Here is a 14,690-nt window from a genome sequence, read left to right as displayed (position 1 = left end):
ATCAAATATGATACAATGAGTAGAATTATGAAGTTTTCGTTTTTCTCGCGGCCTACTTGATTTTAAAATTTGAAACTCAGTTTAAAATGCTTATATCAACGGAACAAACAAAGTCATAAAAGTTGAGGTAAGTGTTGCCAACGTGGACGAATTTATTGGCTTCTAAAATATGAAATGTATCATTTTTGATACAAGGAACGATCTACGGTTAAAAGCATTTTAAATTCAAATTTGCGCTGGTGTACATCCTGACAAACAACATTTTTGTTTACAGTCTTAATTTACATTTTTTCAACCCTTAATAAAAACTACTCACTTTTGGTCTGCATTGAGAAATTTCATTGAAAGTAGCGCCTCTTTGAATTTACACTAAACGCCAAATACCTGTTTACCTATTTTTTGCAGCATTTTAAAGCTGTTTTACCTTTACCATAAACAGTACTCTTCCTTGAATACAAATAATTTTTATTTGTAAATATTTATATTTTATAGTTTGTAAATTTAAAAATTTTAATTTTTGCACAAAATAAAACGATTGCATTTATTTATTTTTTTGTTAATGATAGAAGACTATAGAATTAATTAAATAGTTTTAAGCTTCAGCTTAGACACCGATGAAGAAGCGTTCTATGTGTTTGTGTAGGAAAAACAGTATTTTAAATATATATACATATATAAATTTTTTGTAACATGCTTTCTCAACTTTTATTTGAATACTTAGTCTTAGTTAGTTTTTTATATTTTTTTTTTATACATACATATTTTTTTTTTCTTTTTATTAATGTTTTTCCTTTTTTTATTTATTGTATATTATATTTTTTTTGCTCTTTTTGTTTTTTATTTTCATTTATTATTATTTTTTTTTTTTTTATTATTATTTTTTTGTATTTATTTTTTTTTTTTTTTTTTTTGTATATATGTATATCGTCTACAGTTCTTTTTTATATTAGGCCTCTCTCTATCTCTATCTCTCAACAACAAAGTTATTATAAGTTGGTAATATTGTGATTTGTGAGATTTAAACGAATTAAACTAATCAAAATGAAGTGCCGTGCATTAAATTGTGAAAGCACATATAAATATAAAGCCTCCAAATGCAGTTTTTATGCGACAGGCTAATAACCTACCCTGTCAGAAATCAAAACAGATTAACGAAACCAACGCAAGACCTATGCTCTGAGAGGAGTGACTAAGGAAAAAAAAAATGCGGAAGACGCCATGGTTAGAAAGTATGTGTGTGTGCATATAATTTCCTGTGCTTGCTTGCCCATAACTTTCGCCCACTCGTGTTCTTCTTTTTCTTCGCAATTTGTTTCTCTGTAATTCTTGGTTATACCTCATAAAACTGGTATAATTCACTATTTTACAAACAAATGTAATTTTAAGCAGCTCTATTCCAGCGCTGCCAAGATATGTTTACTTATCCCAATTGCTTCATCTATTCGCCACTTACTAACACTTGGCCGAAAGAGGAGGCCTATTTTTGAGAAAAAGTACCCATATATTTTTTATTTATAAGACGTTCACAATATGTGTATCTAACACTGATAACAGGCAGCAATTTATATGTAAATTGTTTTTTTTTTTTGCATTAAATTTTTAGTATTCCACTTCTGACTTTCGAAAATTCAAATTTTTTTATGTAAACTAAGACATGCTGGGCCGCTTAAGCCCATAATACATACTCATTATGTGTAGTACTTAAAGCTTTGAACACATATTATAAGACGAATGAAAAAAATTTATTTTATTTTTATTTTTGAAATTTAATATTTTATATACTATATATTTCTAAAATTCTGCTTTCATCTCCACTAGTACATGTGCGCTTCATAATGGTTAGCTATCATATGCTTCAGTTCCATAGGTTTCCTATATTAAGTACGTATATTTATATTTACGACTACAAACGTATACATATTTGTATTTATGTATGTGTCTAATCGAGAACTTATATTTATGAATAATACGTATGTAAGTAAAGTAACGGTAAAGCGAAGTACTCAAGACGGTGGCGGCACTAGACAAACCACAATGTTTTGTACGTTTGATTGCCAAAGCAAAATATTGGCAAAATAGAAAACAAAGAATGAATTCGCCTTGTTTCATTCTGTGCTGACAGCCGCATGGACACGGCGAAAGAAAAACAAAGACAAATCAGCTGATTTACCGGTAGCATTTTTAATAGTTTCGCCTTGGAAGTACTCGTAAAGACAAAATAGCATGTGTACAACTGAAAAAATCCCCAAAACTAAACAGCTTTTGGCAATCGCTAAGTGACAAAATAATAAAAAAAAATTATTTTTAACATTCACGTGTTTGATACGTATCAATAGGCTGATGAATAGCTTGCTTCCTAAAGGCGAATTTAGACACAGTCTTGGTCTAGTCAAATTACAAATTGTTTCAGCTTCCCGTTAGTGATTAATATGCGCATTTATGGACTTTGATTAGACACTACGAAATTTGAGCGTCTATGTCAATTCGCCTTAAGTAGGCATTTTTATTAATATTTTGAAATTTATTTATATATGGGGCATTCTTCGCCAACCGGACACCCCCATCTGCCCAGAACAGTTTTAATAAAAAAAAATGTTTCCCTATGCCGAAATAAAAGCTTATGTCATGTACTTTAATTTGTCATGTGGCACTTTTTAAATATTCAAGATGGACGACGAATATTGACAAATATGTTGGAAGCTTAACAAAAGATTCGAGTCTGCAGCACCAGTACCAGAAATACTAAAAAGCCATTCCTTCCAAATCTCAAACAAAAAGGAAGTGATTATTAAAAGATTTTCCAATTCTCCAGAAGAAAAAAAAGTTTTACTGTGAAAAAAATCCTGTATTATGAAAAAAAAAATTCCAATTTCAGCAATTTCCTTCAATATTTATATTCAGCAGCGAACCCAGAAACCCCCGAGCATCATGTCAATATTCGTCGTCCATCTTGAATATTTAAAAAGTGCCACATGACAAATTAAAGTACATGACATAAGCTTTTATTTCGGCATAGGGAAAAATTTTTTTTATAATAACTGTTCTGGGCAGATGGGGGTGTCCGGTTGGCGAAGAATGCCCCATATATATATTTAATTTGACTCATTATGTTAATGTCCAGTACAATAACTTCTCTCGCCAACGGCTGCATAATTTCTGATAGAAAAAAAAATTATTTCTTTTACTATCTAATACTGAAAAAGTTCTCCACATCGCTTCACTCCTCTACATTTTTACTCATAAAGTAAGTGAAAAAAGGCGAGTGTGTCTAAATTCGTAGATCTCAGACCCACTTATAAATACATAAACAAATATAATGATTTGGGAGTAAGTTTTTGGTTTAGGTGATATTGTGGTAAAAAACTTAAAATATTTTTTTTATTATTTTGCTTACTTCCGCAAAGTTTATACGCCTAGTGCAAGATTTTCAAATTTAACAGTGTTGCATTTTCAAGCTACACCTAAGTTGACGCGTTATGATTGAACGTCTAAACTTTGCCTGAAGAGTTTAAGAGGTTAAGCTGGTACTGTGAAACTGTCACTCAAAGCAAGTTTCTTTTTTTTTATTTGTGAAGTTCATGGATACATATTTCCTAAAATTTTCTTAGCTTGGTTACTATAAAATAAGCTTTCAAGTTCAATTCCTTTAAAATACGATATAGATATATTTTATTCATTTTTATTGCCATATTAATGTTAAAACCGAACTGATTTTTATACACATACCCTCATATTACCATATATTGATTTTCAAAATAATAAAAATAAGTTTTTTGTTAGTAATTAAAAATGTTTTAGATATTAGCTTTTATTTCATAATACCAACCAGTCATAACATTTGTAATTTACGCTTGCATGTTTTCTCTTTTCATGACAATACCTAGCATAAAACGTCAGAAATGTCTCGAACGAAATATTTCCAAGGCGCATTTATTGAAGGTGGTGGCACTAGACCAACATCAATGTGTTGTACGTTTGATTGCCACGGCGAAGTAGAAAACAAAAAACTAGTTCGCCTTGTTTTATTCTGTGCTGACAGCTGCATGGACACAGAGAAAGAAAGAAAAAAACAAATCAGCTGATTTACCAACACCACCATTAATAGATTCGCCTATTATTTATTTTTATTTTTTGAAAAACCTAGAATATATTGATATAAAAAATGTTTTCGGGATATGTTACTATTCGTTTTTCGAAAAATCACTCTTTAGAAAAAGCATTACAAAATGTCATAAGAATTCAACGCTGCAGTAAGATAAAAAAGTTGTTTGTACGAATATAGTTTTTAAATTGATATTAGTAAGTTAACAAAAAATAAATGTATGTATATAGTGTATTAAAGTAGAGATTTTATTTTACAGTTAAAACTATATAAAAGATATAAAGAAATTCACTAACAGAAAAAACCAGAAAATATATTAATAAAATACATTCGCTATTTTGACAAATTCAAAGGAAACCCGATTATTTTACCCGTTAACTTGAGGTATTAAATGAATATAGGCAAAATTCACATTAAATAGCAATAAAAAATAAGGAGAAATTTAATCCAGTTAAAATTAGAAAAAAATACTATACTATTTTGTGAAACTAACTAAAAAAACATTTAATCGGGGCTCAAAAATTTAAGTAAACTTTGATGTCGTGTTTTTGGGCAGTTTTTCAATGGTAATTGAACTGTGGTGAATTTTTAAACTTTGGTGAATTTTTAAAATTTAAATTTTTACCTTGGTTAAGCTGGAAACAGATATAACTAAATGCCTCTTAAAATATACAATTTTTATACAAAATATTTGTTTATTTTTATTTTCGCTAATTCGAAAAATTTTGTCAGTCTGAGAATGGGCGTAATAATAAATAAAATAATAAATAATAAACAAAACAAAAATACGTATGCACTTCAAATACAATCAAGCAAACACACATCCAATTGTTATGGAAAAATTATAATAAATAGCGTAGTGCGTGTTAAAAAAAAATATATACCTTAAATTATTAAATTTAAGTGAATTTCGAAAAACTATGTGTACATACAACATGCATAAATTCTCATGACAATGACAAAAATACTGTAAAATACGTATAAAAAATATTTTATTATTTAAAAATATACAAGCAGAGTGTAATAAATATAAAATATGTAAAATAAATGGCAATGGCAATATTGAAAACTTTCAGAGTTTTTTGATCATTTTCAATAATTTTTTTTTTGCTAGCCAATTGCTTTATTTTACAAAAATAAAAACATTGCATTAATAAATACATCATGTTTCGACTTGACTTTAGCAATTTTTGAAAGAAAAAAGAATTCTTCGATCACGCACGAGTTTTTTATGTTTTTTAAAAGCAGTATAAATTTTATTGAAATCTCCCAAGCGGTTTGTAAGTTACAGTGATCACCATTTCAAAGAACATAGATTTGAGAAAAACGCATTAGTTTTGCTATCGATTCCGGAGCGCCCGAGCGCCCTTTGTAAATAGTTGAATAACTCGAAAAGTATTTTTCGGATTCACTTCAAATTTTCACTTTAAGAAAATGCAAAAAAAATTAAATTTTTTTCAAAATTCTGACTACCCCTAACCCGTTAACACGTCTCTAACGCTGCTAACACTTGTGGTCTATGAGAGATCTATTCAGATCAGTCGGATATACCTAACCTAACCTGCAAATGCATATTATGGCTGCATGCAAAATGAAATGAAATTTGCAATACCGCGTAATAAAATTGGAAATAAATCGTCCCATGCAAATGTTTAAAACATACATATTTGCTAAAATAAGTTTAAAATATATTATTTAAAATAGTTATTACGCGGTATGATAAACACCTTCTTCTTCTTAATTGACGCGATAACCGCTTACGCGATTTTGGCCGAGTTCAACAAAGCGACTCGTTTCTTTCTCGTGCTAACCGGCGCCAATTGGACACACCAAGTGAAGCCAAGTCCTTCTCCACCTGATCTTTCCAACGCAGAGAAGGCCTTCCTCTTCCTCTACTACCACCACCTGGTACCGCATCGAATACTTTCAAAGCCGGAGCGTTTGTATCCATTCGGACGACATGACCCAGCCAACGTAGCCGCTGGATCTTTATTCCCTGCGCTATGTCTATGTCGTCGTAAAGCTCATACAGCTCATAGTTCCATCGCCTACGATATTCGCCGTTGCCAACGTGTAAAGGTCCAAAAATCTTTCTCTCAAACATTCCAAGCGTCGCTTCATCGGATGTTGTCATCGTCCAGGTTCTGCGCCATACGTTAGGACGGAAGAGAGATGAGAGCCTTATAGAGTGTTAGTTTTGTTCGTCCAGAGAGGACTTTACTACTCATTTGCCTATTTAGTCCAAAGTAACACTTGTTGGCAAGAGAGATTCTACGTTGGATTTCAAGGGTGACATTGTTATCGGTGTTAATGCTGGTTCCTAAATAAACGAAGTCCTTTACAACCTCGAAATTATAACGCTCTTATAAAATATTGTGCCTGAGCGATTAAGTTCTGCGGCTCGTACCATGCTCTCCAACATTAGGTTAAAGAAGTCACACGACAGCGAGTCACCCTGTCTGAAACCTCGTTTAGTATCAAACGGCTCGGAGAGGTCCTTCCCAATTCTGACGGCGCTGCTGGTGTTGAGCAACGTCATCTTGAAAAGCCGTATTAGTTTTGTGGGGATACCAAATTTAGACATCGCGGCGTACCTTTTTGCCGCTTTGAAATTGACGAAAAGATGGTGTGTGTCGATTCTCCTTTCGTGGGCCTTTTCCAAGATTTGGCGTATTGTAAATATTTGGTCGATGGTAGACTTTCCAGGTCTAAAGCCACACTGATAAGGTCCAATCAGTTGGTTGACGGTGGGCTGCAGCCTTTCACACAATACGCTGGCTAGAACCTTATAGGCGATATTTAAAAGACTAATCCCACGGTAATTGGCACAGGTTGCAGGATCCCCCTTCTTATGGATTGGGCAGAGCACACTTAAATTCCAATCGGCTGGCATGCTTTCATTCGACCATATTTTGCATAGGAGCTGATGCATGCACCTTACCAGCTCCTCGCCGCCATGGTTCCCTCCATAATTTAATCATGCTCTGGACGTCAGTCACCAGATCGCCGTCTTTGTTCTTACAGGAAAACGCCCCGGTCTTGAAACCTTCTGTAAGACCCCGGAATTTCTGCTAGAATTTTCGGGCGTTGTTTCTATCGGCCAGCATCTCAAGCTCCTCGCACTCACGTATTTCGGCCTTTCGCTTCTTCTGTCGGATAATACGTCTCTCTTCCTTTCTTATCTCTCTGTAGCGATCCCACATGGCTCGCGTTGCGCCCGATCGCAGCGTGGCTCTATAGGCAGCATCTTTTCACCTATAATACTATAGGTGATTTATGGTTTCACAAAATATATAAGTTTTTTTTATGGCTAATATAGCAAATATTGAGATTATTTGCATATATACATTTTTTTGTTTAAAATTTATAATTTTTAATATAAAAATTTTCTTATTATGGTAATTTAACAAGTTTGTATGAACTTACGGCAACACGTCTCATTTAAAATTATTTTGAATGCAACCCTGCTGCTCATGAATTAATTGCAACGCTGAGTAAAATATAAACAAAAACAGTTTTTCGGTGCAGCTCGTTTGAACAAATTGCCAAAAACGTGAAAATTGTATATATTAACCAATTTTTGCTGCAAATTCGTGCTGCGCTATTGCCGCCATGTTACGAAATGTGCATCGCTGCAATCACCACCTTTTGCACGTTGAATGGAATGGCTCAAAAGGACACGCTCGCTTTTCGACCGCTTGCAAGGGCGCTACTTATGCAAAGGCCGATAGTATAAAATTTCAGAGCAAGGTAATGAGTAAACTTGTCGGTCAGCGCATATCGGGTAGCAAAAAACGTTGGTATCCCAATAGTGATGGCAATACATCCAATTCAATTAGACAACACAAGGCGGAAATGTTTAACAGCGCCTATATTGCAAAACCCACAGCTGGCAAGAATACCACACGTCGCATGGTTGTGCTGAATAAATTGTTTATGAAACACATAACAGATTTGCTGGCAACTGGCGAAGCCTCTGAGGCTGTTTTAGGACGCGGTTTGCAAGTAACGCGCGTAAAAATCTCACCGGATTTTGCATGCATTAACGTATATTGGTTGGGTAGTGGTGTACCACTAAACGATGCGCTACTTGAAACGGAATTGCAACGTTGCGCTGGCATCTTGCGCCATGAACTGTCGCAATTAATGCTAATGAGCGAAGTGCCGCGCGTACAATTTGCGCGTGAGAAAAAACTAGCAAATATCGCCCAAGTGGAGCAGTTATTGCGCACCATAGATTTGAGCAGCCCAGAGGAAGTCGGCGCTGGTGATGAGGTGGTTGCGCGCGAAGGAGTGGAGCATACGAATTACAATTTGCTGGCAAATATGATGCAGCGTGAGTTTTATGGCAAACACGTATTGGATTTAAATGAAAACGTTGATGGAGAAGCAGAAGAAGAGCACTTCCCAGAAATGCGTCATGACGTGCTTGGCCTAGATCATCGCCATATTATGTCTAAGCTAATGACAAAAATGCGCAAATCTCAACAGGCTTGGGAACAGCATACACAAAAGACAAATATGACTGATAGTGAGATGGCGGGGCCTAGTGAATCACTTGAGCGCGTTCAACAAAAGCTCGCTGCTGCAGCAGCACAGGCAGAAGGTTTTGAGAAATTTTTAGCTAAACGATGTGAACGTAAAAGTACGCCAGAACGCAAACGGCACGATCGTGCGTTGGAATGGATAGATGAGCGTGCGGAGCAAATGACTGCAGAAGCAGCGGCAGATGCGGTGCTTACACCGACACAGCGCAAATTGCTTGAGGCTGAAGATTATTTATATGAAGATGATGACAAGAGCGAGCCCAATAAGAAATAAAAACTGTTTTCCTATAAGTTAGTGTATTTAACCGTAGGCATACATATGTATGTAGGTATGTATGCGTGTCTATAAATTTATTTAGTTAAAAAAATTGGTTAGTCTTTATATTAAAAATTGTTAACTGTTTACTTAATATTAAAATAAAAATTATTTTTTAATTTAATAAAAAATGTTTTATTTGAATGAAATTCAAAATTTTCAAAAAAGGTTTTTTTTACAAATATTTTTTTTTTTGTTATTTCAATCACCCGTTTCCTCTGTTGTACAGTAACCTGAAAATAAAAAAAAATTTACTGCAATGCGCACTTGGCTAAACTAAAGCATTTCAAATTATATATTTAATCAGTTATAAACTTATTTGACAATCAACGTTTTTCTCAGTCGAAAGATGGTGAAAGTTTAGTTCATCATCCAAATAAATTTTCAATCGTGCAATCATTTCAGCATTTACTCACCTCCGCAATTGTTCGACTGCCAAGCAGATCCTTTCTAAATGAACAGCTTATCCGAGCGAACATGTATGTTAGGGGCCGCAATTATTCTCTTTTTAGTTTCCTTGCTCCACTGGCACCTCCGTTACTACGTCAACAATTAATGTACGAAAACGTGCGGTCAAATAAAAATAAATTGAAAATATATTCCTCCCAAAAGTAATACAAACACGCGAATCTCCACCTAAACAATTTGTTTATAAAATTTAGATACAGAAATTCAAAATAGACTTTTAAGTAGATGCAATCTACAAAATACGTTTTTAACCACTAATTTTCTACCACCCACATGCGTAGAGCAAATAAAACCGTTTGTTTAAACGTGTAAAAACTTTACTTTCTTTTATTTCATAGAAATAAAATTCAACTTTGTTGTATAGGTTTGTTAAATTGCAAGTCTCCAAAGAAAAAAACAAATCTTAGTTTGTCTTTACGGAATTTCTCATTGATTTTAAACCCTCCCCATGCTGATGCCGTTGATTGAAACTTGAGCGGTAACCTGTAATTAAAACAAAAAAACGATTATAGCTAACAAATATCAAAAACTAAATAAAACATTAAATGTCGTATTCAATCAGTTAAAAACTTATGTGACATCAACGTTTATGCTCAGTCGAAAGATGGTGAGAAGTTTTGTTCATCATGTTATTTCTAAATACTGCGGAAATAGTATTTTTAAATTACTCACCAAGTTTTTGCACGTTTTTTTATTATGTTGCACTAGCGGCTGCCGGCAGACCCCTTTAAAAATAATTAGTAGCTTATTCGAAGAGACCGAAGCCCATATCGTCGTCCTCAGATTCCGATTCTTCCTTCTTCTCTTCTTTCTTGGCTTCCTTCTTGTCGGCACCGGCATCAGCAGCACCAGCAGCTGGCGCAGCAGCGGCAGCTACAGCACCACCAGCAGGCATGGACGAGAGTTTCTCGCGACCCTGAGCAATCAGTTCTTCAATAGACTTTCCATTCAATTCTTTGATCACCTTGGAGAGGCGTTCCGAGTCAACTTCAATACCGACAGAGCTAAGGATCTTCTCAAGATCAGCATTTTTGGGGTTTTCGGCACCGCCAAGAGCAGCCAAAAGGTATGCAGCTACGTAACGCATTCTGCAAATAAAAATAATAATAAATGCTTAAAAATAATAATAAATGCTTAAAAATAATAATAAATGCTTAAAATCAACAAACTTGCAAATATGTATAAGCAAAAACTTAGCACGCACATACCAACAACTGTATGTTGAAGTATTGGACCTACTACATCTCAAGTTATTTTTCCAATCATTTAAAATCTTTAACATCAGGCATTTAAATGAACTAATTTCACTTAAACATTATGCACCATTAATTGTGTTCACGTGTGTTCCCCAATTTATAGTTTCTACTTACTTTTAAGTCCTTTTTATCGACACGAAACGTTAACAGCACAAGAAAATACAACTTTCGTTTAAAAGCTTTAGAACGAAAAGACCTCTGTCAACTAGTTGTCACTTATAGGCCACTTCCGCTGAAAATCCACTGAACAACAACTTCAGCTATTACTGCCGCACAGGGCTGCATTGTTTCTAATTGATATGAATAAAGAAACACGAAGCGTTTGATGTTAGTTCTGATCGTTATATTGGATGTTTTTTGTCAAAGAAAAGTTGTTGATACTGTATCTTATAAATTGGATAAGATAACTGCGATTGGGATTTACTACACTGGAATTATCTATCAAATCCCCAGAGTGTTTCTGGTTTGATTCTGAAATAGTGCACGATGAGACATGTGACCAAAGAAAAAGTACAGAGCAGCAGCAAATGGAACCAATGGAAAAATTGTCCTAGTAAGTTCTACATGAGTGTCAAGACGATTTGTTAATTTCCACAAATTTACAATAGATTCACGTATACCTAGACTTTCTTTTTTTTCAAGCTTAACTCCCCATCCGTAATTAAAAAGTGGGCTTAAAAATAAAAATATAAATAAAATAAGCGAGATTTCATACAAAATTTCTATACCGAAATACGAGATTATTAAATAATCTTAGGTGATAAAGATACCTTTCCCGTACAACCCTGTGTTTTCTGTGTTATCGATGATTATTATTACGTATGTAAGGAATGTAAATGGAAGCCGGTGTAGCCGAGTGACTTGGCGCGCGACTATCATTCGGAATTCGAAGTACGTAGGTTCGAAGCTCTGTGAAATACCAAAATTGTAGGTCCCTCAATTTGTGGAAAAAACAACACGCATGCCACATACAGAAGGGAGCTCGGCAACACACCTAAGAAGGAGAAAGGGCCAGTTATGCATATATGTATAGGGTTGTTCAATAGGTGCGCTTCAACTTTTTTCCGATAGGGAGGGCGAACGACGCAATATTTTTTATTTTTCGCTTGTAATTTATAAACTTCATTAGTATACATTTCATCATGGAACGCTACACACTTGAGCAACGATATGCAAAAGAGTGGTCGAAAATTGGGTTCAACGATTGGACTTCGTAAAACGTGCACGCGGTGGTCATGCAAAAGAAATCGAATTTCATACTTAAATGTATGTGTTCAAACTCGATAATAAAAAAAAATTAGTTAAAAAAGTCAAACCGTTTGTGTTTTATTCAAAAAAGTTCAAAAGTTGAAGCGCTCTTACTGAAAAATCCTTTATATATTTATAAGGAGTAACGTCAATATTACAGAAAAAACGTGTGTCCATAGACGCTTTGGCCTGTTATTGCTATTATAAAATCTAATTTTGAAATTCGAGTGACTTGCTGCCATACTTTTTTTTAAATCCTCGGTAAAAGTCGTTTACGGATTTCCCCCAACTGTCTATTACTAGCAGCAAAATGCGCAATTAAATTAACTATTGCGTCTCCTTGTCTTTTCTTCATATCGTTAATAATCGTTAACCAAAAACACTAAAATATTCCACCAAATTAATTTCTATGAAGAAAATTTTTCAAAGCAGTCTTATCAGCTGATTGTCAACTTAGCAGGTAATCTGCCACATGCAAGGCGAATTTATTACAGGTGACAGCAAACACATATAAGTAAAACCCTACATGTATTTGTTGTTGCGTTTGGTGCAGGCATCATGTCAAGATCAGCAAGCAAATGTAAACATACGAATGTAGACATACCAATACATACAAACAAAGCATATCATTTTGACGTATGCCATACATACAGCGAAAAATTCAGCTGGGTGAATGCTGTCACCTTATTAAATCCACCTTGGCCACATGAGAACAGGGAGGTTAATTCTTGTGAATTTGTTGCTAATCGCCGTATATGTAAACGTGCTTTTAAACAGCTACAGAAGATAACTCATTCTCGCTTGGTGACATTTAATTCTATTATTTCTTTTTACATCCGGAATGAATTGATAAAATCGGCTCTTGTCTTCCTATTGCTGTGAAATTCAAAAGTATGCGAAAAAATCAAGAACAGAAGATCAGAGAGGAGAGATATAGTTAAGTTAGGGTCACGAAGTATTCTCTTAAAGATTAGACTATTGCTTGACAATTTTTCAAGTTCTTTAAATATTATTCCAAATACACTTATATTTATTTCGCAATTTTTTAAAAACACATCTGGCAGTACCGCCTATTTATGAAAATAGACTGGTAACACTATTCGCTGTCGAGTTTGCTCAGTTGTTGATTTTCTGCTCTACTATTTGTAAGCTGATAAATTTTTCTATGTAAACGTATTTAGAAAACGCTTAAATTGCAGTGAAAATAAATTAGATTAAAAACAGTTATTGCTTAAAAGGAGCATTTTATAGTGACGTAGCATTGATGAATAAAAAAAAACTTCCACATTCCAATTAGACTGTTCCGTTGAAGTGTTATGTATAGGTAACGGTAAATACGTGCTTTGTCGCGATGAGAACTTAATTTCCAATATAAGAGTGCAAGTGTTATTAGCATAGCCAAGGCATATCCAAAAATTGAGCAAATTGAACGCGAAATTAATTTATTACAAAATATTTTTATAAAAATGTCTAAAGATAGTTGTTTCTGTACACCCTTGGAATTGGTTCTGAAGGGGGGGGGGGTAACGCAAAAGGGTTTGTCGGCAGCTGAGCTGTTTAAATGAATCAGCACTAGATAACAGCGAATTAGTAATTAGCAACTGTTTACTGTTAATTTTTTCGCAATCTTGACATTTTGTTCCTAAGTATCTGCTCAAGTCTATACATGACACTTGTTTGTGTTTTTCTCGGCTTTTGTTGCTAATTCCCAATTGCTTTTCTTCTAGTTGCATTTTTTCCTGTGTGTCGTGTCACTTTCGTTCTGACACTTCTTGACAAGTATTTTTTTTTTTTGTTTTCTCTAATTTTAATGTCATTTTATCTCTTCTGCATTGTCTTATTTATCAGAAATTACTTCATGTACACGAATTCGTTAAAAATGTCAAGATAAGAAGAAGCAGCAGAAGTAGAATTAACGGACGACAACGAATGGTAAAATAAAAGGCACAACAAAGCAAGGAACGAAAAATCGAAATCAGTCGAGGGCGAATCGAAATCGTGATAGATACCAAAGAAGTGAATGTGAGGAAAGAACGTATAATTTTTTCTCCAATAATTCCATGAAAAAGAGTTGAAAATTAAAATTTTAATAAAAATTAACTAACTAATATAGAAAACTAGTGAACATTGTCGTGTTGAGGCGGTGGAGTGTACAGAATTACGCGTGGTGTATTGCTAGTGACAAATAGTGTAGATATCGAAGGAGGAAAAAATTGTCAAGAAAAAAGTGGGCGCAGTATAAGCGTAATCGCTTGTGCAGTGTGTGCGAAAATTTCTGGACACCCCAGTATGGTGTTAGAAATTTACTGAAATTTAAGTGTTAATTAAAAAAAAAACGCATACATTTAATAGGTACACATTTTAATTGAGTTAGATAAAACAACAACAGCAAGAAACTCGATATAACGCACAGCCGTAGACACGCAGTAATCAGTGGCCGTAAGGCAGCCACCATTCCAGTCAGGGCAGCAGCGGCCCAAGTAGCACAACCAGCAGCAAAATGGAACAATTAATTCCGATTGTAAATAAGCTTCAAGATGCATTCACGCAATTGGGCGTGCATATGCAGCTTGATCTGCCACAGATTGCCGTCGTAGGCGGTCAATCCGCCGGAAAGAGTTCTGTATTGGAGAATTTCGTTGGCAAGTAAGTGTATATACATATATATTACGAGATAACACATAATACCCTCACACACAAAAATATGTACAAGTTTTTTTTTTTTTACATATTTGAATAATCAATGATTTTGG

General features: G+C 34.3%; 3 protein-coding genes and 2 non-coding genes across 7 annotated transcripts in view; 2 read left to right on the top strand and 3 right to left on the bottom strand.

The window, feature by feature from the left end:
- Positions 1-7,578: 7,578 nt before the first annotated feature.
- On the top strand, positions 7,579-9,070 carry LOC128858920 (uncharacterized). Its single transcript, XM_054095503.1, has one exon. The coding sequence runs from the start codon at positions 7,715-7,717 to the stop codon at positions 8,921-8,923; it is 1,209 nt and encodes a 402-aa protein (XP_053951478.1). The 5' UTR covers positions 7,579-7,714; the 3' UTR covers positions 8,924-9,070.
- Positions 9,071-9,263: 193 nt separating this feature from the next.
- On the bottom strand, positions 9,264-9,342 carry LOC128859413 (small nucleolar RNA Me28S-Am982). Its single transcript, XR_008454153.1, has one exon. It is a non-coding gene; the product is annotated as a small nucleolar RNA Me28S-Am982 (small nucleolar RNA).
- A 386-nt stretch (positions 9,343-9,728) lies between these two features.
- On the bottom strand, positions 9,729-10,914 carry LOC128858921 (60S acidic ribosomal protein P2). The gene is made up of 3 exons (XM_054095504.1): positions 10,804-10,914; positions 10,106-10,521; positions 9,729-9,916 (listed from the first exon to the last, which is right to left on the bottom strand). Exon 2 carries the CDS (start codon positions 10,518-10,520, stop codon positions 10,179-10,181), a length of 342 nt encoding a protein of 113 aa, XP_053951479.1. The 5' UTR covers position 10,521; positions 10,804-10,914; the 3' UTR covers positions 9,729-9,916; positions 10,106-10,178.
- On the bottom strand, positions 9,984-10,066 carry LOC128859412 (small nucleolar RNA Me28S-Am982). Its single transcript, XR_008454152.1, has one exon. It is a non-coding gene; the product is annotated as a small nucleolar RNA Me28S-Am982 (small nucleolar RNA).
- A 2,111-nt stretch (positions 10,915-13,025) lies between the features above and the next one.
- The window catches only part of LOC128858919 (dynamin), a 66,540-nt gene continuing 64,875 nt past the window's right edge, over positions 13,026-14,690 (top strand). For 2 of the 3 annotated variants that reach the window (XM_054095501.1, XM_054095500.1), the window contains exons 1-2: positions 13,026-13,261; positions 13,786-14,583. In XM_054095501.1, the coding sequence (XP_053951476.1) occupies positions 14,438-14,583 (146 nt within the window). In that variant the 5' untranslated portion in view covers positions 13,026-13,261; positions 13,786-14,437. The remainder of the gene's footprint in view (positions 13,262-13,785; positions 14,584-14,690) is intronic. The other variant, XM_054095502.1, reaches the window with a different exon arrangement.

The sequence above is a fragment of the Anastrepha ludens genome, chromosome 3 (assembly GCF_028408465.1).
Source record: "Anastrepha ludens isolate Willacy chromosome 3, idAnaLude1.1, whole genome shotgun sequence".
In the NCBI taxonomy this organism is placed as follows: domain Eukaryota; kingdom Metazoa; phylum Arthropoda; class Insecta; order Diptera; family Tephritidae; genus Anastrepha; species Anastrepha ludens.
The sequence above is the reverse complement of the archived record's forward strand: the minus strand, read 5'-3'. Positions and strand labels throughout refer to the sequence as shown.

Bases quoted from the DNA above. Each gene is read 5' to 3' on its own strand.
- LOC128858921 (XM_054095504.1), bottom strand. From the start codon at position 10,520: ATGCGTTACGTAGCTGCATACCTTTTGGCTGCTCTTGGCGGTGCCGAA.
- LOC128858920 (XM_054095503.1), top strand. From the start codon at position 7,715: ATGTTACGAAATGTGCATCGCTGCAATCACCACCTTTTGCACGTTGAA.